Genomic DNA, 23,902 nt, shown 5'->3' on the forward strand with positions numbered 1-23,902 from the left:
AAAGCCCTCTGGTAATCCCACTAATCTGGATCACATAACTCTGTCAGTGGGTCATCAAGTGAAAAGCCATTCCATGCAGGGGCCAAGCAGACCCCAAACATAATTTCCCCCCCTCCCACTAATAAACAACCTGCTTCAGATGAGCTTCAAGTACACTCACTGTGAAGTATTCAATTCAATTCAACTTTATTCACCATGTGCAGTGCACTAGGAACATGACTTGGTATTCTACCGTGCTGAACAAGCTACAGTACATAGGACAACAAGACGACAATAACAACAATACTCAAGACAAAATATACAGTACCAATATGAGTGAATAAATATACTGTACAACTTAGTGCAAGAACATGTAAAGTGCAAGGTGCAATGATCAGGAGTTATTGAGGAGGGCTGTGGCTTTGGGGAAGAAACTGTTCAAGTGGCGTGATGTTTTTGACCTGGTGGCTCTGTACCGCTGTCCAGAAGGGAGTCATTCAAACAATGCCTCTAGACTTGACTGAGTGAGACATGACAAAGTTGTGTTTTGTCTCATACAGACTCATGTTGTTTCAATGACAATATCAATTAATTACAAATTATATTTGCTTGGTTTGGAACCAAAAGAAGAAAAAAAATGATTCATTGTATTCATGAAAAGGTAGGGAGAGAACATTGTGGGTAGATCCAACTCACCTTGTTCCAGCTTAATAATTTTAACAGCAGCGAGCTCTCCTGTTTGTATGTTGCGAGCCTGAAAAACAAAACAAACGATTGAGAGCAATGCTAACTTTGTGATAAATCATAGAGGGAACTTCCAAGCAATTCTATTAGTTTAGTAACATGTTCCTGATCTTTCCTATACTGGCACGGTCAAAACCAAAAGAGAGGATTGTGAATTACAGTCTAGTTAAAACAGTTTTACCAAGGAATTTGGGGGGGGGGCCCGATTTTCAATGTTAGGACAATACCATCCATTTAGTTACTTTTTATGTCACAATTATGTTTTGACTGACATGTTCAAATCAGTGTGGTTTTTTTCAAAAATCTGATGACAGAACCAGGGGCTCCACCATTAGGTCGTGAAATTTTCATCTGGAAGTAGGTCACAATCAGCCTCAAATCCAGCTCAAGACAGTGTGGCTGCTAAGCCGTGGGAGTGCGCAGACTGGACTGACGACTCAGTCACCCATAAACCATAAACCCCTAGCGTGCCCATCGTTCAACACAGAATGTGCTGGTGACTCAAACAGATAAACAGAATCTCCTACAGCAAGAGATCGAGGCAGAGTCATTTATCCCCTAATGTGTATATGTTACGGTACATGTGGGAATACGATAGTTATGGAGATAGACTCCAGTTCTATGAGTGGAGCGGAGCCCCATAGGGGAGCTCTGCTCCTATTGGTTTACCCGCTACCTAAAGTAGCCAATGACTGAATTTTTCAATGCCTGCGCCCGCCTGGGGTGCTATATAAAGGGGCGTACTTCGCTCCATCATTCTCCCAAACATACAAAACAGCCGGGTTTGAACGAGTCGAAGTGGGCCAGCAGCCCTATGGGGCTCCGCTCCACTCATAGAACTGGAGTCTATCTCCATAACTATCGTTCTATATCGTGGAGCTCCGCCCCATAGGGGAGCTCTGCTCCTATTGGTTTAGGCGGAGCGAGCGAGGCCAAATGTACCCCCACTGAGACTATTAATCCGAAAACAATCTCAGCGGCACCCGGAGCTGACCACTGATGTTGGTTCAAGACAACCTTAAAAAGTTGGCCCAACCCACACCGAGTCGGCTCCACTGATCCAACCCTTACGTGAGCACGCAGGGTTGTAGATCTAACGGAACATGTCCTGGAGGAGGGTCCCCTCCCCAGGCACATCCGTAATCATCCTGACAGCACTTGAATAGCATCCCCAACCAGGGTAATCCAAGTGCCATCCCCACTACCTCAGTCCTCAGCAAACTGAGGACAGAGTGAGAAAAGGATGAGGAAGAAATATCACTTACCTAACCCTTACGTTGGGTTGTTGATCTAACAGACATGTCCTGGAGGAGGGTCCCTTCCCCAGGCACATCCGTATTCATCCTGACAGCACTTGAATAGAATCCCCATGACCAGGGTAATCCAAGTGCTTTCCCCACTACATCAGTCATCAGCAAAACTGAGGACAGAATGAGAAAAGGATGCGGAAGAAATATCACTGATCTAACCCATACGTGAGCACGTAGGGTTGTTGATCTAACGGAACATGTCCTAGAGGAGGGTCCCCTCCCCAGGCACATCCGTATTTATCCTGACAGCACTTGAATAGAATCCCCATGACCAGGGTAATCCAAGTGCCTTCCCCACTACATCAGTCATCAGCAAAACTGAGGACAGAATGAGAAAAGGATGAGGAAGAAATATCTTTCAAGTAATACCGTACAAAAGGTGATGGCGACGACCAAGACGCCGCCTCACATATCTCCTCCACTCCCACTCCCCTGAGAATGGCCACTGATGTGGCCATGCCCCTGGTGGAATGAGCCCGAATGCCAGTCGGCACGGGCTGCCCCTTCGATTCGTATGCGAGGCTAATAGCCTCGCAAATCCAATGGGACAGCCTCTGCTTCGAGAGTGGTGCCCCGGCTTTCTGTCCGCCGTAGCAGATCAGAAGCTGGGGAGAAGATCTCAGTCCTGCCGTGCGCTTCACATATTGTGCCAACGCGCGCACCGGACATAGACAATGTAAACGCCTCTCCCTCTCTCCGTCGTGAGGAGGAGGAAAAAAGGCGCTCAGAGCACAGCTCTGAACCCTAAACCCACGATTAACCTTAGGGATAAAAGCCGGGTTAGGGCGTAACACAGCTTTTGTTTCGTCATCAGATATGATCAAACAATCTGCCCGTGTCGAGAGAGCACATAAATCACTCACTCGCTTAGCCGTAGTCAAGGCGAGGAGTAGACTCGTCTTGAGAGACAATAAACGCAACGACACAGTGTCAATGGGTTCGAATGGGGGCACGCACAGCGCCTCTAGCACAATCGACAGGTCCCATTTTGGCATTAGAGTCCTAAGAGGCCGTCTAAGCCTACACACTCCAGTCAAAAAACGCTTAACCAGCGAATGACTGAACAGTGTCGTTGTCGCAAAACCCTCATGACAAGCTGAGATGGCAGCCGCGTAAACTTTAATAGTTCCCGCCGCCAATCCCTTGTCAAACAGCGACTGTAAGAAGCACAAGAACGTTTCGACCCGACAGCAGACTGGGTCAACGTCCTGTCCCTCACACCACTGTGTAAACACTCGCCAGCGCGCCGCATATCCCTTTGCAGTGGATTGCGCGCGCGCACTCTGAATGGTCTGAATGACCGCGTCTGTCAGACCCCTGCGTTCTAACAAATCCCTCTCAGTAACCAGGCCATGAGGGGGCCCCCCATCATCGGCGGCCCCCTCACCAAGCCTCTGGCCTGAGAGAGTGCATCTTGTCGATGAGGTATGGGCCATGGGCCCTCTACCAACATCTCCATCAGTTCCGGAAACCACGGGGCTCCGGGACGGTCCGGGGCTACAAGAATTAACTCTAGCCTCTCTGACCTCACTCGTGCCAACAGTGGGAGGATAGATGTCAGGGGTGGGAACGCGTATAACAGGACCCTCGGCCATGGGTGGTGTGCGAATGCATCGACTCCCAATGGCGGGTTGTCCTGTTCGCGCAGGGAGAACCAAAGGCGACACTGCGCATTCGTCCGGGACGCAAACAGATCCACTTCTGCTTGCCCGAACCGTGCCCAAATCAGAGACACAATGGAGGGTGCTAACCTCCAGTCGTCGTCCCTCGGGCCTCCCCGTGATAACAGATCTGCTCCTTCGTTGAGCAGACCTGGAATGTGGAGAGCTTTTAGCGAACTCAGGTGTGTGACAGCCCACAGCCATATATCTGTCGCTAGGCGATGAAGTGACGCTGAGCGTACTCCCCCTTGACGATTGATGTATGCTACTGTTGTCCTGTTGTCGGATCTGACTAACACGTCCAGATCCTTTAACACTGGGGCAAAGTGAAGTAGCGTTAACTTCACCGCCTCGAGTTCCAGCAGGTTGATGTGACGCGTCTCTAACGGTCCCCATCTTCCTGCCACCGAACCTGCCTGACACACTCCTCCCCACCCAGTCAACGACGCGTCCGTGAAGACTGGGTAGTGGGATGCCGGTCTGCCCATGGCGACTCCGCGCGCGATGACGCGCGGGTCTCTCCAGTAGCTCAGGTCGGTCTTGACCGATCTCGGTATTACAATCAATTTGCGACGGTGTCTCACTGGATCCAGTCGCAGTCGTGCGAACCACCTCTGCAGTCTGCGCATGTGTAATAGGCCTAAGGGGACCACTACATGGGCCGCAGACATCATTCCTAGTAAGGACATCATTGACAGAGCGGTGATTGTATTTGTCACTCGACACACCCGGAGAGCTGACGTCAGTGTCGCTCTCCGTGGTGCCGATAAACTGGCCCTCATCTTGGCAGTATCCAACTGAATGCCTAGATAGGAAAACTGTTGAGCTGGCCACGGAGCACTCTTTGTCCAGTTGACAGCTAACCCCAGCTGAGTGAGGTGCTGCACCAGTGAGGTTGCGTCCCGAATGGCTCGATTTGGGCATTGGGCCAAGACCAGTAGGTCGTCGAGATAAGCTAATATGCGTATCCCGTTTCGCCTCAGTGGTTCGAGTGCTGTCTGCACGCATTTGGAGAAAGTTCGAGGAGCAAGCGCGTACCCGAAGGGCAGGCGCGTGTACTCGTAAACCTTCCCTTGGAAGGCAAAACGTAGAAATTTCCTGTGCCTCTCTGTGATTGGCACATGAAAATACGCGTCCCTCAGGTCTATGCTGATTCCGTAGTCGCCTTTCTGTATACAAGACAGAAGGCGCCTCGTCGTCAACATACGAAAGGGGCGTTTCGCCACTCTCTCGTTGAGGACCCTTAAATCTAGTATGGGTCTCATGCCTCCGGATTTCTTTGGGACAAGGAAATACGGGGAGTACCACCCCACGTCCCACTGGTCCCTCGGAACCATTGTCACTGCGCCCTTTGTTAGGAGATTCGTAATCTCCTCCTGGAGCGCACGTGTTTTTATCGGGCAGGACAAAACAGTCTCTCTCACGCCCCTGAAGGGCGGAGGAGGCTGAATGAACTGTAGTGCATATCCCCTCCTCAATGTCCTGTCCAGCCAGCCCGACAGAATACCTGCCCCTTCTAGCCATTCTGCATAACGCAACGACAGCGGCTGGGCCGTCTGTTGTGGTGCAGTCGACAGAAAAAGCTTGAATTTCTGTATGACCCCAGCCGCCGCTGCACACCGAGGAGGTGGCACAGCCCAAGGTGGGGTCATTTCGAAAGGGATGGGCTGCCGTCTGTAAAGAGTGTTTGCTATGTGTAACAATGCCCTTTATTGACGCAGGTTTATTATGTCTGATAATCAAAGGACCGTCCGCACGCTCATGAGCTGGGCCAGATCCTGATAGACATGGAGGGGTTATTGATGTAAATAACGATCCCTCTATACGGCTACAGACAGGGGTGTTTAACCCTGTTTGTGTCGTGATAGGGGTAAGTCTGTTAGGCAGAGAGCTGGCCACACGCTGGTACGCTGGGCCAGTCTCCGCTTCGTTTCTAACCGGTAGCGATTGGACCACGCTCCGACAAGGCAGGCGGGTCTCCGCTCCGGTAGATAACATGGGAAAATCATCTTTACTGAAAAAGTAAGGTGGGGATTTTCCTTCTTTTACCTCTTTATGAGGTAGCAGCCATGAAGAGGAAACCGGTGGTGGGGTCATTACCGACCCCTCCGCCAGTGAAACCGGGCCACGTTGCCGTGGGGGGCCGTAGTGGGCCCTCCCAGTGGTCAGCGGCGGGGGCTGGGGATGCCGAGTGGGGCATGGCTCCGTCTGTAGAGGTGGAGCCAGTGCCGCATCACACCGAAACCTCCGTTTCGCAGCCGTTGACGGTCTAGTCGTCACCACGGCGGAAGAAGAAGAGGTGGAGGGTCGCTGGAGGGGGAGGTGGCTGGCAAGGTGCCTCTTAGCCTCCTCCATCGCGGCCAGGCGCACCGTCAAGGTGTCCATGGCGGGACCGAATAGCCCTTGTCTCTCTATTGGAGCATTCAGTAGGGCCATCCGGTCCGCCCCGGTCATGGTGGTGAGAGACAGCCACATCTGTCGCTGCTGCACCACCGCGTTTGCCATCAGGCGACCCCCACAAACCGCGACGCCCTGGGCCAGGTACATCGTCGCGGCACTGAGCTTGCTCAGAAGCACCGTCTCCGCTGCAGACAAACCGTAGGGTCGGTCTGTGGTGATTTTCGCAATGGCGGCGTTAAACACGGCGATGTTATTCGCCGCTGCCGCCGCCTGCGCACCGAGAGCGTAGCTCTTGTCTACCAGGGTGGCGTTAAACCTGTCACGCTGGTTGGGCGGCATAGGTTTGTTAGGCACCGACCAGGTGCTGGACCCCGGTACCAAGTAGGCGGCTAGCGCTGGTTCGAGCGGCGGGGAGCCGTTGGTCATCCCCTCCGCGAGCCCCTCCACTCTGGTAAAGGGCAAGAACGCCTTCACCGGCGCCCTGCCTGTGAGTGGTTCTCCCCACTTGTCCTCCACGAACTTATCTAAGCCCGGGAGGACAGCGTTAGGAGGTTGGTCCTGTCGCTTCGCCCTTTTCCCGTAAAACAGGTCCTTCTCCCAGAAGGACTCCGTTGGGGGAGGGGAGGCGGGACGGGGAATTGCCAACACGCCTGCCGCAGCTTCCAGGAGGCCCTGGAAGTCGTGGCGGAGTGATGGGGGGGCGAGGGCGGGGAGCACGTGCTCTACCTGCCGCTCGCTCTCATCAGAGCTTTCTGATTCTGACACCGGCACCGACCACTCAGCTGGGTGAGGGCGGCGTGATGTCAGGGCCGGCTGAGCGGGCGGGACCATCCCTACTTGGGGAGGTGCCTGCCCAGAACGCCGTTCTTGCTTGTCCTCCGCTGCTAGAAAATCGCAGCGGCAGGTGTCCCGGAGGAACTTCTTCGTGGTCGGCGGCGAACGATCCATCGCTGAAGGGAAAAGTCTCCTCCGCTGAAAGGCGTCCTCCTCTGCTTGGAAGTCGCAGCGGCAGGCGTCCCGGAGGAACTTCTCCATAGGCGGCGGACGATCCATCTTGAAGGGAAAAGTCTGGCGGGTCCTCCAGTCTTAGTAGTCGTCCTTCTCAGTCTTCAGATATAAACCCGTGCTGAACTTTTTGGGAGAATGATGGAGCGAAGTACGCCCCTTTATATAGCACCCCAGGCGGGCGCAGGCATTGAAAAATTCAGTCATTGGCTACTTTAGGTAGCGGGTAAACCAATAGGAGCAGAGCTCCCCTATGGGGCGGAGCTCCACGATATAGAACGGTACATGTGGGAAAACTAGGGTTATGGTTAGGTGCTACGTCGACTTGGTACATGCTGGCATGTCGAACCCTAACCCTAACCCTACCCCTAACCCTAACCTTAACCCTAGCACCTAACCCTAACCCTAGTTTTCCCACATGTACCGTATTCCCACATGTACCGTAACATACACACAGTGTTTTGGGGTCACTCCATGCCAAATCAACAAGCCATGACACCCACCAGATCAATCAAATTGTCCCCAAATAGTTTCTGTAGTAGAAACAGAGAAGATAAATAAGAAATAATATAATCAGTTTCTTTAATGTAATGATTTGAACAAATTGGCCATTTTCATTTTGTCAGACTCATATAATATTCAATAGTTTCCAAACCCCAAATCCAATTTCCTACCTAAGTCCTACCTCATCATGATTAAGACACGAGGAATCCAAAACAATGGTAAAAAGTCACCCCAACCCTCCAAACTACTTCTTTAGAAGATTTCATCGGCCAGTATGGTATATCAGTTCTCCATGTCTGACAAGTAATATGAAGCTGTCTTGGAGCATTGTTTTTCATACTATTTAATGTAGGCCTACTTCTGGTAAATCTGGTAATCTGGAGGTTTCCCTGTCCACTACCCATCTTCCGTCGGAGACTGAAGACCCATCTCTTCAGGTTACACCTTAACTGCTCCTCCTGAGACATCTACTGCCCCCCAGCACTACGTCTCCTGAAGACACCCGCTTTTCCCCTCTACTGTGTCCCCTAAAAATTTATATTGCCCCCCTTGTACTGTTTTTCTGTTTCTCCGGTGTCTAGATATATATATATACAAAATAAAAAATAAAAGGCTAGGTTTAGAAGAAGGTTTTTCCTTCTATCAATGGCCTGAGCTGGATTACTCTTCCTGCTACGACTGGTGGATTGATGATTCACTTGCTTAGTCAAATGTATTGAGTGTAAGTTGCTTCGGAATAAGGCGTCTGCTAAATGCCCCCCAATTTTTTTTTAAAATAACATTTAAAATATCCCATTCTAGTGTGTGATAGTACAAGACTCTGTCCACTAGATTGCACTAGAAGCCGCAACTTCATATTACTTGTCAGACATAGAGAACTGCTATTCCATAACGACCTACAACATCTTCTAAAGGAGGGGTTCGAAGGGTTCGTGGGTGACTTATGACCAATGGTTTGGATTACTCATGTGTTGATCACTATCAAATAGGATTTTACTCCAAATCAGATTTCAGGTTTGAAGGAAAATGGCAAATTATACATTTGTGTATAATCAATTAAGATAATTTTTCAGGGACAAAACTATATTTCTACAAAGTAATTATGCAGGAACACTTGTTATCTGTTTCTAACTACACAAACCATTTCAAAGCAATCTGAGACCAATCTTAGGATTCATCAGTTGATTTTACAGAATCTTTTACAGATTTTACAGAATCTTCAGGAACATTGTATTGTTGAGTCAGTACCCTGTCAACCCTAAGCTTGGTAATGAACGGTTAATCTACTGAATAACAACAACATTATGTTTACAGCTCGTGAGCTTCGAATGATAAGGTTCTATCTCCGTTTCGGGTAGTTCAGAGATATTGAGCGTCAACGTTTTTACATTCCATTATGTTTTGTGAGATGGAACCTTTGTATTTTATTAATTACTAACTAAAAAAAGCATTTTTTTTAAAAATAACACCACACAGGCATTAATAAACACCTAATGGATCAGGTTATGTAAACACCTCAATTTTGACAAAAATGGAGATAGAACCTTAGAATTCTAAGCTCACGAGCTGTTCAGGAAATTCACCCTGACTTGAGCAAATGTTTCATCCCAAACTTGTAAAGGAGAATACAGAATAACAGGCTTGAACAGAGTTCAATTAGAAGGGAGGTGAAGGGCATGCAGCCAATCCCCAAATCTCTAGAGAATAAAAAGTCACACAAGATCTATCACTGTGTTAAACAGGTGTGTCTGATGTCTGTCTTGAGATCAAGCTCAACTGACTGTTCTACTGGAAAGACAACAGAGAAATCTACAGAGTTTTTCCAAAACCAGCTTGTAGTTTTCTCAACAACAACAAACATAAACAAACATTAAACACTCGAAATTACGAGGATGCATTTACATTTACAGTCCTAGCTGTAAAGATACAACATTCAACACAGTTTGACAAATTCAATTATGCACAGAAGTGATCCAAAGGCATGGGGGAGGAATTTCAAATGTGAAGTATTTCCGCTGTCAGTACAGCAAAGAACACTCCCATACTGAGCGCATGTTTAGACAGGGGCCTGGTCGTATTTCACTCTGCCTCTGCCTCAGTCTGGGGCTTGCTAGGCTTGCGTGCTCTGGTAGAATACCAGGCGCTGCATTCCACCAGTGGCCTGTCTGGGGTTGGCCTGCCAGAGATTGCTTTGTGAGGTGAGGGCGGCGGGCATGACAGGCTGCTTTAACAATCACACCTCAAATTGGTTGCTCAGTCATCCATAAACGGGTAAACAACATTACACTGATGTTGAACTTGATGTTGATATTCCCTTTTTGAGATGCTTTTCTTTTATAACATGTCCCCAAAAAACCCTGCTCATACATTCTCCCTTTCATTTGCCCAGTCCAATTAAATGCAACCCTGGTCTGGTGTTAGCGGTTCTACAATCTTATAGCAGCACTCTATTACTATTACCACACTTTAATAATTGGGATTATTACGTTTTGAACACGCTCTCTCTTCCTCACAGTTCTACCAGAAAAAGAAAGATATTGAGCGTTGAACTTCCCCCCAGCTAGGTGCATCAATAAAAAAGTCATGCTTATGTTCATAATAGGCTACTTCAGGGTTAAGGATGCACACACACAGTAGGGAAGGAAAACGCCCCTTTTCATTACCACTTTTGACATTAAATACAGCATGCTTCATAACAGATCCTGGGCTACACAGAATGGCCTCAACATCTGAATTCAGACATAAGAAAAGGATCTTCCATAAACAATGTAAGTGGATCTTATGTGAATCACATTTAGCCTCTTTCAGCTGCTGTACTGTACATGGGACAATGTACCATAGTAAACATAAAATCACAATGTGGTGGGCATATGCTTGTCTCAGCAACAGGAGTAAATTAAACCATCTGATAGTTAGGGATGCTCCGATTTATCGGCCACCGATTTAAATCGGCCGATTTCACTCCAAATGACTCGATCGGTGATCGGCAAAAATGGCCGATCGCAAAAACCGATTTTTTTTTTTTTTTTTTTTTTTTCTGGGGAAGACAGATAACTGAACAGAAAACATAGGAGGACGTAACAGTATGTAAACCATGAAGGCCACGTTTATGATGTCTTTTATACAGCCATATCGACTGACTTGGGCTTCAGGCCCTAACTGGGTGATAGGCCAGACTTTTACTATGCCATAAAAATGGGTCTGCGTTTGCTTGGTGCCTAATGGATCAAAACTTTTGTCTAAAAAGCAAAAAATATGTAGGCTATCCAGTCAGTAGGCCTACAGTTATGTATTTTTAAAAAAATCGGTATCGGTATCGGTATCGGTTGATCTTGAGGAAAAAAATCGGTGATCGGTATCGGCCCCAAAAATCCAGATCGGAGCATCCCTACTGATAGTAGATGACTCAACTTCCTGACAAAAACTTCAAAACAAACCAAACCAAACCAAGTTACTGTAGTTTCTATTCAACTCAGTTCAAAAGGCTCAAATGCTCCTGTAGAGTGAACCACTACTGCTATTAGCAAACAACTGATTCTAATTGTGACTCTGGGGCCAGGCTAGAGGGACACTGATGGTGAGGATTGTTTACGTTTCGTTTACAGAGGGAAAGTCTTGACCTGTAAGCAGATATAGCTCTCTGAGACTACCTGCAGAGGGAATTGAACTATGCGGGAGAAGCCAAATGTTGACATGGTAATTGGGCAGGATTGTCAATTGGACTTCAATGGGAAAAGATGCTCATGTCTCACAACAAGAAGTGGCCACGTTTGTTTTGGTCAGTCAAATGTCCATAGGCTATTCGGTGCCGCGCATAAAATCAGATGTTACCCATATCAATTCAATTGATAAAATGAATAGGACAAAATACCTTGTATACATCTCCATATGTGCCGCTGCCAACTCGCTGAATGAGCTCGAAGTCCTGTTGTGGGTTTCTTCTCTGAATCTCACCGCTAGGTCGGGGGAAGATCTCCATGACAGCTAACCAACTGAGTTAGATAGCTCGTTAATACCAATCCCTCTTTACATTTAGGTCGCTAAAAACAAATTCAGTGATGAAGGCGTCAAGTTGCGATGTCTAACGCTGCAGGGATGCTGCTTCCCAGTGTGGCCTCTGGTCCATTTCCTGCTGGGGAGACAAGAGGAGGACAAAAGTGAGTGAGAAAACATGAAATCCGACTAAAATAGACATACTGAATTCACCCGGACAAAGTGATGTTATTACCCTGCCTTGGGAACTGACATAGCAGATAGATAAGACGAGTCGTGGGAAAGCAACTGACTAGCTAACAATGAGGGAAATAGTTGGATTGACAGACAGAGAGGATCATTCAATTTATTAATACTGTACCTGTATAAGCTAGCTATTTTAGCTTAGTTAACTAGTTAATACATTTAGACTAAACTGTCCAACAAGACAGTAGCAAAGCACAAAACAGTCAAAGCAAGGCAGGAGCGGCTAGCAACAAGTAAACAGCGTTGCGACTCATCCCGTCTCTCCTGGTGATACCAGACGTACCACACTGCTAGCTACTAGCTAGCTAGCTAATCCAACGTTGACCATCGATAAGAATTTTGTCTGAAGTTTGATGTTAACGTACCTTTTATAGCATATTTGTAACGCAAATAAATGTTACAGACGGATCAGTGTGCAGCATTTGGCGATATCATGGCGTCGAATTGTTTTGTCTTTATCCAAAAGAAGCAATTCTTTGTCCCTCAGAGAAAGTGTAAACTTCTGCTGTGCTGGCTCTCTCTCTCTCTCTCTCTCTCTCTCTCTCTCTCTCTCTCTCTCTCTCTCTCAATTCCATCCTCACGCTCAACGTTACCATGGGTGCGTTCGTAAATACGCTCTGGACATCTGATCAACACTCACGGGATACCTCTTGCCCAATCAAATTACTTGGTCCTTTTATGACGTTGAACCCAGTGTGCGATCCGGCGATCTCAGAGCAAATTTACGAACGCACCCCATGTCATTTCCTCTTGTTGACAGCTCGAGTTAGACTAGTAGTAAAGCTTGTTGCATACACAGTAAGTAAGGGACATTCATACATCCAACATCCATTCATACAACACACACACACACACACACACACACACACACACACACACACACACAAGCAAATAAAGAAGCGTTCTACGTTGCAAGAAACCCCGAAACTGTCTTTTGCTGCAACAATCCAAAGAACCAAAATAACACCGTTTCAACACAATACTGCACATTAGCCCTGCATGCCCATCCATACAATACAGTAGCAAATGCTGCCACCTACTGACCTATAGCGATGTATTACTTAAATGTTTTTGGCTTTGTAGAATTTATGAGTTCCGGAAAGTTTGCAATTTATCGCTCATAAACTGTCATAAGGTTTGAACAAAAACAACCATTACATGGTTAATTAGAGAGGACAACTGCGGACATCTCAAGGCTGCACATACTTTGGAAGAGCTGTACAACACAAGCTGCCTCAGGAAGGCCTCCAAGATCTCCAGGGACCCATCCCACCCTGGATACGAACATTGTCCAGGGCCTAGAACCTAGGTCTTTGCTGTGTTCAGGGCCTGAATGGCCCTAGGGTAGAAGCTGAGCTTCAGTCTATTTGTCCTTGCGGACATGGTCCTGAGGGCAGCCGAACATGGTCCTGAGGGTCGGCTGCCCTCAGGCAGGCGGTTCAGGACCATGTCCGCAAGGACAAATAGACTGAAGCTCAGCTTCTACCCCAGGGCCATTCAGGCCCTGAACACAGCAAAGACCTAGGTTCTAGGCCCTGGACAATCTAGACAATTTGATGGCAGCTACTAGATTGTAATCATAAGTGCAATATTGAAATACAACTGTGAACATTTCAAACCTGCAAACTGCGACACTCTAAATGAATGTGCAATAATACTATGTGCAATATGACAACCCTTGTGTACATAAGGTTCAGAGATAGGAAATGTTAGGATATTTATAGCATAGCATAGAGTACAGCACAGTGTTTTATTTGTATAGTATAGTAGTATAGTATAGTGGATAGTGTATATAGCCTTTATTTATGTAAACCAGCTCTTTTCCCTTCTTGTTTTTAGTTTAAAAAAATAAAAAAAATCCTAGCACCAGGGGAGCCCCCCCTCCTAAATTCTGTTGTATGGTACCTGTACTGTATTAATGACAATAAAGACCATTCATTCATCATTCATTATTTCATACTGAGCTGGAGCTGAATTTGACAGTAGTAGTACTACCACGCCCCCTAGCGGCTCACACCAACCCTGCACCAACTCTGGGATGAGGGCGACGCTCCATCATCCTCCCTTACATGAGAGCATCCTTGAGGTGTTGAATTGAAGAGATCCTCTCTGAGCTCCCGTGCCTACATGACTGTCGTTTAGGATCAAGAATAATATTTAAAGAGAGGGGTTAAGAACCAACATCATGGCGAGAAACCGAAAAGACAGAGATAGCTGGGGTGAGTTGTCATTTCGGACGATGACGAAATTGTCCTTTTAAGACGCACATCCTATTTCTTGTGTGTTAAAGCCTCAGCAATGCAGCTGATCAGATGTTTACCATACACGATGGAGCTGTGGCTGTCCATCGCATTGTAGAAACAACCCTAGTTCGTTCCTATTGAATTGCTACGATGAACCCATCATCGTCCTAGCGCCGCACAGCTGATATGGCAATATATACAGCCAAACGTCTATTCATTCTGTAGGCCAGAGCGTTTGGGTGACCGAACCCCCCACACCCTTTGAACGTATTATAGCAGAGAAGGACAACATTGCTTGAGGATTTTTTTTTCACATGTTGATATCTGTGAAATAACAGTCAAGGCGAGGCAAGGCCTCATGCAAACAGATCGTCTTTGAAATTCAATGTCACTGGCTATTTGGTTTGTTTATTTGTTTACGGTTGATCCGTATATATCATGTCATATTTGTCTGATAAGCACACAATCATAATTGTGCTATACCATTTTTTGATGATGATGATCATCATCATTATCATCACCATCACCATCATCATCATCATCATCATCATCATCATCATCATCATCATCATCACTCGTCTATCTCACTCAGCCTACATGAGCATTGTCGGGCACTTAACATAATGCATTATGGTAACTACTGTATATGAGTGGTTTATGAGCTTGAGAAGGGCAACATTCACCAGCTCATTATCAAAGAGAGTTGAGCATTGACCTAGTTATGGAAGACTCTAAGCTATTTAGTGATTTCTGTCTGAAATCAGCTTTCAAGCAGGAGCAATGAGAGCAGCAGTTTGCATGTTGGGTGTGTTTATGTGCAGAATAGGAACACATCTACCAATGTAGGAGGATAGGCCTAGGAGGTCTTTGGTCCTGCAGTGTGTGATCCAGTCCAGTCCTAAGAAAAACTGGAGTATCCCTGTATACATTATTAACTGTGTTCTACACTCTGCATTCATTTAAATGCCCAAAGTGCGCCCCCCACGACCACCACCCCCACCCCCCGTTTGTCATTTTGTCTTAATGAGTGTGTTGTTTAGTCAGAAATTATCTAATTAAACCATTTTTTATTAAAGTGGTTGTGGGTGATGAGATATCCAGAGTGTTGAGAGTAAATTGGCTATATGCCATGTTTTCCTCTTGTTCTTTGTTAAGAAAATAATGTAATTCAATATACAGAATACAGGAAATAATCATATCATGATGACTTGATGCCTGATCTTTTTCATGTAAGGATGCTAGGATGCCACAGTCTACATCATAGCCACAGGGGACAGTAGACAGCAAGTCACACTGAGTCACTGTCCGGAAAGCAAACCCCAACACACAGGCGTTGTAATGTGAACAGATGAGCAACATGAATCATGACTGGATTTAACACGCCGCTTAGCTATTTGATGATATCTATTGATCTGTAACTGATGGAGAGGCATTATGGATTTAACAAGCTTGTTTCATTGCCTTGTGGCAGGCCTGGCATTGGGTTTTGTCTAACAATAACTAAAGGTCACTTCCTTATTCCAATTAAATTCCCAAAAACTACAAGTAAAAGCATTTGCCTTTCCTAGCAATATTGTCCCTTCTGTGCACTGGTAGTGACAAAGACAGTTGAAAGAAAAATATGGACAGACAATCTAAGGAATGTTGGGGCACTACTCTTCTCTTCTTTCAAGTGATATATATTTTTATATAATAATAATACTAATAATAATAATAATAATACGAATTCATTATATTTATATAGTTTATATAGCTTTTCCGAGGCTCAAAGACGCTGACAATATGGGAGAAATGGAAAACACAGAAACAACAAGCAACAGATAACATGGGCACATAGAACACAGAGTTAACGAACAAATATTAACGAATATTAACGAATATTAAGATTAATTATTACAGGAGGTCTTTCCTCTCTCTCTCTCTCTCTCTCTCTCTCTTTCTCTCACTCTCTCTCTCTCTCACTCTCTCTCTCTCTGTGCATTGGTAATTAATTCATTCTGTATCCATGCCCACCCTCTGTGATATGACAGGGTCCTTCAATGACAAAAGTGTTTATGATTGGAGCTCGGAGGAGGAGGAGCCAGATGGACGAGCACGCCCCATACAGGTGCTGGTTGTCAAGGACGACCATACCTTTGAATTGGACGAGGTTGCCTTGAGTCGCATCCTGCTGGCGGAGGAAGTCCAGGACCGGGAAGTGGTGGCCATATCTGTGGCGGGGGCGTTCCGCAAGGGCAAATCTTTCCTTATGGACTTCATGCTACGGTACATGTACAGCCAGGTGAGATGGGCTACTCTCAAAGGTCAGGCTTGTCTTCCAGATGGGATATGGCACTGGCGGACTCAGGGGGGGGGCGACCGCCCCTCCTGGTACCCCCACGGTTGAAAAACGTCCCGCTTAAGTGCCCTTTTGAGTGGAGAAAATTAGAGGGCGTGCCCTATTGGTGCCCCTCCAATGGTCTAAATTTGACCATGTGCCCCCACAGTTGAAAAACGTTGCACTAAAGTGCCCTTTAGAGTGGCAAAATTAGAGGATGTGCCCTATTGGCTATCCTTCCAATGGTCTAAACTTGACCATGTGCACTGATGGGGTCCCATGTTGTGCAGTAGGTGCTTTTTTTTTTTTTTCGCCCCTGACCTTCAAACAGCCTGAGTCCGCCACTGGATATGGGTTCATGAGCTATCCCTTTTAATGCTCAATGCTGAACTGACTCATCTGTATGTATGTATGTGTACCTGTGTTTATTCAGGCATCTGAAGAGTGGCTGGGGGAGCCTGAGGAGCCTCTGACTGGGTTCTCCTGGAGGGGCGGCTCGGAGCGGGAGACCACCGGCATTCAGGTCTGGAGCGAGGTCTTCCTGGTAGACAAGCCAGATGGACGCAAGGTAGGGTCTGAGCTAATCCTAATCACTGTTTAGTCAGATGATGATGTGTTATTACAGTCGAAAATGAATAACACAGTATGTTGAATACATTATTAATAATAATAATAATAATAAGTTGGATTTGTATAGTGCCTTTCATAAAACCCAAGGACGCTTTACAATTCTAGGGGAAATGGGCAGACAGACAAAACAGAAAACAAACAAAACTAAACAGAAACAGTGACTAGAGGCCAAAGGCCTTGGTGAACCGATGGGTTTTAAGGGCTGATTTGAAGGAGTCCAGGGTGGGGGGCGTTGCGGATCACTATGGGGAGAGAGTTCCAGAGGGTAGGTGCAGCCACGCTGAAGGCTCTTTCCCCAAAGGTCCGTAGGTTGGTGCGGGTACATGACTTGTTTTTTCTCATTGTTTAGGTGGCTGTTCTGCTCATGGACACTCAGGGCACCTTTGACAGCCAGTCCACGCTGAGGGATTCAGCTACTGTGTTTGCACTGAGCACCATGATCAGCTCCATGCAGGTACAGTACAAATGCTTCGGCATCTCGACTGCCACATTAATAATAATCATAATATCTTAGATTTATATAGCGCCTTTCTCAAACCCAAGGACGCTTAACAGATTTCATGGACAGACAGAACAGAAAAACAAAGCAAAGAAACAGAGACAGCGAGAGCGACAAACTAGACTAGAGGGCAAAGGCCTTAGAGAACAGGTGGGTTTTGAGGGATGATTTAAAAGTGTCCAGGGTAGGGGGGCATTGCGGATCGCTGTGGGGAGAGAGTTCCAGAGGGTGGCTAGCTGCCACACTGAAAGCTCTGCCCCCGAAGGTCCGTAGGTTGGTGCGGGGGGTGGAGAGCAGGCCCATGTCTGAGGACCGCAGACATTGGCCTCTCTTTCCAGTTACTGTACATAATGAAGGTTTGAAAAGACCTTGACAACAACCACTCAACTGTGCCACGTTCAGGTTTACCTTTGTGAGGAAATGTCTTTTTTTTAATCTAATGTTTCTATGTTTTCTTTTAAAACACATAACTAAACAAGACAACAAGGCCACATCTTGCAACCAACCTCGCGCCCCCAACAACCCCAACAACCCACACAACCACACCCAAACACACAAATTACAATGAGCTACCTAGGTATTAGGGACAAACCTTTGTGAGGAAATGGTGACGTACCAATGGGAATAATGCATGCAGAGTGCAAATAATTTGCTGTTCAGATTGTATGGAAATGTCAATTTATGTCTTCTTCCTCAGGTGTATAATATCTCACAGAATGTGCAGGAAGATGACCTTCAGCACTTGCAGGTACATAATTGCACCACAGAGGTTTTTCCAGTATAGACACTCACACAAAGTCGATGGATCACTGAAATGAAATGTTCTTCTTGACGTAATGACTTAAAACTCCTGATTGTTTACAATACCTGTACACTTTTCTTTACAATACACTACACTGCTCTTTCTTCTCCTTTCTGCCCTGGGGGTTGCAGCTCTTTACTGAGTATGGCAGATTAGCAATGGAGGAGACATTCCTTAAACCATTCCAGGTATGACATCTTCCTTTCCTGTGATTAAGGTCCATCTGTTCCAAGAGAAGGAACTATTTGCATCCCCTCTACTTAAGGAACTTTTCGAATTTCTCCGGCACTTAGAATGACTAAACCACCCTCATGTAGTACTACTGATATTCATATTATAGTTGATGTAAAAGAAGAGTATGCTGGTCTGGATAGTAGTACCATCTATTATCAAATGTAGCAATGTAAATGTTATTACCACTATGAAGCAGATGTGTGTGTCTTTTTCAGTCCATGATCTTCCTAGTGCGGGACTGGAGCTTTCCCTACGAGTTTTCCTACGGACAGAAAGGGGGAATGATGTTCCTTGAGAAGAGACTGAAGGTCAGAGGTCACTGATGATGAAAATAAAAACATCAACAACATGTAGTTAATTGAAACTAAAAGGCTACATACTGGATTTGTTTGGTGTGTGGTTGTGTGTGGTTGTGTGTGGTTGTGTGTGGCTGTGTGTGGTTGTGTGTGGTTGTGTGTGGCTGTGTGTGGTTGTGTGTGGTTGTGTGTGGTTGTGTGTGGTTGTGTGTGTGTGTTTGTGGTGCAGATCTCAGAGAACCAGCACGAGGAGCTGCAGAATGTCCGTAAACACATCCACTCCTGTTTCACCAACATCTCCTGCTTCCTGATGCCCCACCCGGGCCTCAAAGTGGCCACTAATCCTAACTTTGATGGCAGACTCAAAGGTAATATTTCAATCCTTTACAACTCGTGAGCTTAGAATTACAAGTTTCTATCTCCGTCTAGGGTAGTTCAGAGATATCGAGCGTCAAAGTTTTTACATTCCATTATGTTCTGTGAGATGGAACCTTTGTATTTAAATAACACCACAACAGGCATTAATAAACACCTAATGGATCAGATTATGTAAAAAACTCTATTTTGACAAAAATGGAGATAGAACCTTATAATTCTAGCGTCACGAACTAGCAACTAAATGCGTATAATAACATTGAATTTTAAAAAAAAGCACTTTCTGGTAATCAACATTTTATTTTCAAAGCAAATGGTATGATTGTCTTAAGTCAGAATCCACACAATAGTAAACATGAAGTGAATTATCAAATTGACACACTAGCAGGGTTCCCGTGCTGGTCTTAAAAAGTCTTAAGGCCAATGCACACGGCGTGCGATTTTGTCGCACGACAACATTCGATTCTCAATTCACACCACTGAAGTGTGTGGGTGTGAATGGAGAATCGAATGTTGTCGTGCGACAATATCGCATCGCACGCCGTGTGCATTGTCTCATTCAAAACAATGGAATCGAATTCGCGGTGCGACAAAATCGCACGCTGTGTGCATTGGGCTTTAAAGCCTAAAATCCAGCAAACCAAATTGTAGGGCCTAAAAAGGTCCCGAATTTCAGTTATTCGGTCTAGAAATTAGGTGCTAGGTCTTAAAAATGAGATCCTGCAAGGAAATCAGTCCGACCACACCTATTTACGCGGAAATTAATCAAGCTGGAACCCCAAAAAATGCCAATTCGCTTCCTTTTTTGTCTGTATGGCAGTGAAATCCCTAATTTCATCACCTCGAGGATGACAAAAAGCACATGGTGTTGCGATAAGGTCAAAAATTATATTCAAAGAGGTCTAAAAAAAGGTCTAAAAAGGTCTTAAATGTGACTTGTTGAAACTTGTAGGAACCCTGACTAGGACAGACAGGATAGAATTGTTCTCTAAACAGTCGTTTGCCAAACATTGTCTCTGTTTACCCCTGTCCAGAGATCGACCGGGAGTTCATTAACAACCTGGAGGTTCTGGTCCCCTGGCTACTAAGCCCGGCTAACCTGGACGTGAAAGAGATCAACGGCAGCAACATCACCTGCAGAGGCCTGGTGGAGTACTTCAAGGTCAGAGACATGAATTTGGTCAATAAAATCTCCCAACACGGTTGAGCATTAACTGATCTTTACAAGCACTGCATGAAGGAATCCACACAATAAAGTGAGGCCCTGGCTCTTCAATCAAAAGTAAAATCAAGTCAAGTCAGCTTTATTTATATAGCACGTTTACATACAGCAATGCTGAACCAAAGTGCTTCACAGTTGTAAAATAGATAAAATGCAGGAAATAAATAAGCACAATGCACACAATACAATACAATACAAGATATGGTCAAATTAAAAGAGAAGATAAAAGGACTAAAAACAATTAAACAATAAGACAATATTGAGGGCAGAGACTTTGCTAATAAAGAAATTAAGAAAGCTTTCACATAGGACAGGTGAAGGTACAACAGAGGGGGTGTCGCAGGGGTTGATGAGAGAGTTTAGGACCTTGAACAGAACCTGGGGTTTATTGCAGTTGCTTGTGACTAGGTTGGAGATGTAAGCTGTTTTTGCAGTTTTGACAGCCGTTTGGTAAGTGGACAGAGTGTTGCGCAGAATTTGAAGGGAGACATGCAGTCTATCCTTCCTCCACTTTCTCTCAGCACGTCTGCATGCGCATCTAAGAGCGCGGGTGGAGTCATTTAGCCAGGGTGTCGGGAGGGTTTTTCTGCGCAAAAGATGTGTTGATGTGACCCTCTTCTCTATTCTTCTCCAGGCATACATCAAAATATATCAGGGTGAAGAGCTGCCACACCCCAAATCCATGCTGCAGGTACATAACTCCCCCCCCCCCCTTTTCTTACAGCACTGCAATGATTCTTACTTTCTTACTGCACTGACAAATATAATAATTCTTCCCTCTCTCTCTAAGGCCACGGCAGAGGCCAATAACCTGGCTGCAGTGGCCGCAGCCAAGGACCTGTACAACAAGAAGATGGAGACGGTAATAAAGACACACTGTGTCACTTTACTAAGGAGTGGATGTACTAGCCACAGCATTTCATTTCTGTCACACTGTGGTATAGGGTTTGATAGTGTTGTGGATTTAATTGATTCTTAATAGATTGATGAGTAAAACTTATAAAGCACAAAGAGCTTAAATTGACAATCAATTGTCTCCAAAGAGGCCTTTTATTAAGCAAAGTTACATGAGCGCAGAGAGAAACGAGCAGACCAATAAGCAAGAAGCAAAAGCCAAAAAGCCAAAAGCCCCCAACGATGGGCGGGACTCATATTTATAGAACTGTCCTTCCTTGGTGATGAGGTCACTATTCTTGGGAACCAATCATATTATACAAATCTGTGATTACACAACTTATGGGCCCTGCTCCTCGTATCCAGTCTCACCCCTATGCAGTGGCGTCGTGAGCCCAGGGGCGTCCGGGGCTGTAGCCCCAAATGTTTTATGAATATTTTTAAAAAAAAGTAAATTTAGAAAAATCGGCATCCAGAACATGATAGAACGGGATAGTGGTGGTCTAGTGGATAGTGAGTTGGACTTGTGATCGGAAGGTTGCGAGTTCAAATCCCGCCTGAAACCACACCACTACTAGTGTGCCCTTGAGTAAGGCACTTAGCCCTCAGTTACTCCAGGGGGAATGTCCCTGTAATTCGTAATTGTAAGTCGCTTTGGATAAAAGCGTCTGCTAAATGGCAAAATTATTAATTAAATTAGAACATTGCCATCGATTTTTACATTACCGTCATCGATTTTAGCGTCCCCAACAACCTCTGCCCCTCTGACCTCTGACCTCTAGGTTTGTGGGGGAGACAAGCCCTTCCTGGCCCCCAGCGAGCTCCAGGCCAGACACTCTGACATCAGGGAGGAGGCGCTGCAGGTGTTCCGGGGGGTGAAGAAGATGGGAGGCGAGGAGTTCAGCCGCCGCTACCTGCAGCAGCTGGAGACGGAGGTAGACGAGGTGTTTGTCCAGTACATCAAGCACAACGACTCCAAGAACATCTTCCACGCCGCCCGCACCCCCGCCACCCTCTTCGTGGTCATCTTTGTCATGTACGTGGCAGCGGGCATCACAGGCTTTGTGGGCGTGGACATCATCGCCAGCGTGTGTAACATGATCCTGGGTCTGGCTCTGATCACCCTCTGCACCTGGGCCTACATCCGCTACTCTGGGGAGTATCGCGAGTTGGGAGCTGTGATCGACCAGGTGGCTGGAGCGCTGTGGGACCAGGTAAGTCCCCCCCCCAACCTAGTTCATTCATAATAATAATAATAATAATAATAATAATAATAATAATAATAATAATAATAATAATAATAATACATTAGACTTATGTAGCGCTTTTCTAGACACTCAAAGACGCTTTACAAACTGAAAAGATCGAGTAGTAATAATAAAAAATAAAAATAAAATAATAAAAAAGTATAGGGGCCTAATTAAGGTAGTGCTGGGGACACATGGGAAGGAGAGGGGGAGGGGGTTAACTGGTGAAGGCGAGCTTGAAGAGGTGGGTTTTGAGGGCTTGTTTAAATGTTGGGACCCCAGGCCCTATCATTCATGGCTATTATGTTGTTCTTCAGCTGTTCTCAAATTGATGTGTGTTTACATCAATGATTTGAGAGTTGACTAATCACAAGGATTCACATTTCACACAATCCCAATGTGAAGTGTGGCGTAAAGAAGTTATAGAACATCTCAACCACTAGGTGGCAACAGCCGCGCAACCCTCACACACACACACACACACACACACACACACACACACACACACACACACACACACACACACACACACACACACACACACACACACACACAAGCACAGACACAATCAAGATTTAGCTGAAAAATAATCTGGTTATCTCTAAGTTTGACAGTAATACAAAGACACAATATTTCTTAAGAAATACAATGTTTAGGTCTTAAGGAAACCTGTTCACAAATATGTTCAAAAGCAAATATTAAAAAACGTGTGATATTATATTCTGTTTGCTTATAGTGTGTCTAAGATGTCTGTCTCTATGTGTTTGTCTCGTTGTCTCTATGCCTTGCGATAGGGAAGCACAAATGAGGTAAGTGGGAAGGAGTGCTCATGTATCACAATATCACAATAATCATCAGAGAAGAGAGTAGATTCAATCCTGGGTATGTCAACAACGCGTGAGTTTAGAATTATAAGGTTCTATCTCCGTTTAGGGTAGTTCAGAGATATTGAGTGTCAAAGTTTTTACATTCCATTATGTTCTGTGAGATGGAACCTTTGTATTTTATGAATTACTAACTCAAACATTTCAACATTTTAAAAATAACCACACAGGCATTAATAAACACCTAATGGATCAGATTATGTAAAAAACAAAATTTTGACAAAAATGGAGATAGATAGAACCTTATAATTCTAACGTCACGATATGATTAGATGCTCATAATTCACTTCTCTTCTGTAACAGGCTCTCTACAAGCTGTACAATGCAGCTGCCAGTCACAGGCACCTGTACCACCACGCCTTCCCTGGGCACCAGGCGGAGGAGGAGCCAGAGGAGCCTGGGAGGAGGAGGGACTAA

The 23,902-nt window shown here is 45.7% G+C and overlaps 2 protein-coding genes across 4 annotated transcripts in view; one reads left to right on the forward strand and one right to left on the reverse strand.

Moving 5' to 3' along the window:
- Window positions 1–11,615, reverse strand: part of map4k5 (mitogen-activated protein kinase kinase kinase kinase 5) — a 49,457-nt gene extending 37,842 nt beyond the window's left edge. For all 3 annotated transcript variants that reach the window (XM_080550405.1, XM_080550403.1, XM_080550404.1), the window contains exons 1-2: window positions 11,475–11,615; window positions 676–733 (exon numbers count right to left, since the gene is read on the reverse strand). In XM_080550405.1, coding sequence (XP_080406531.1) covers window positions 676–733; window positions 11,475–11,582 — 166 coding nt within the window. In that variant the 5' untranslated portion in view covers window positions 11,583–11,615. The remainder of the gene's footprint in view (window positions 1–675; window positions 734–11,474) is intronic.
- Window positions 11,616–14,027: 2,412 nt separating this feature from the next.
- On the forward strand, window positions 14,028–23,902 carry atl1 (atlastin GTPase 1; the record flags this gene model as incomplete). Its single annotated transcript, XM_080534747.1, has 14 exons — window positions 14,028–14,061; window positions 16,116–16,366; window positions 16,836–16,970; window positions 17,382–17,486; window positions 18,229–18,279; window positions 18,465–18,521; window positions 18,783–18,875; window positions 19,093–19,231; window positions 20,273–20,400; window positions 21,095–21,151; window positions 21,251–21,322; window positions 22,137–22,568; window positions 23,396–23,410; window positions 23,789–23,902. The coding sequence occupies 14 exons, from the start codon at window positions 14,028–14,030 to the stop codon at window positions 23,900–23,902; spliced, it is 1,683 nt and encodes a 560-aa protein (XP_080390873.1).

The sequence above is a fragment of the Nansenia antarctica genome, assembly GCF_963989245.1.
Source record: "Nansenia antarctica genome assembly, chromosome: 1".
NCBI lineage: Eukaryota > Metazoa > Chordata > Actinopteri > Argentiniformes > Microstomatidae > Nansenia > Nansenia antarctica.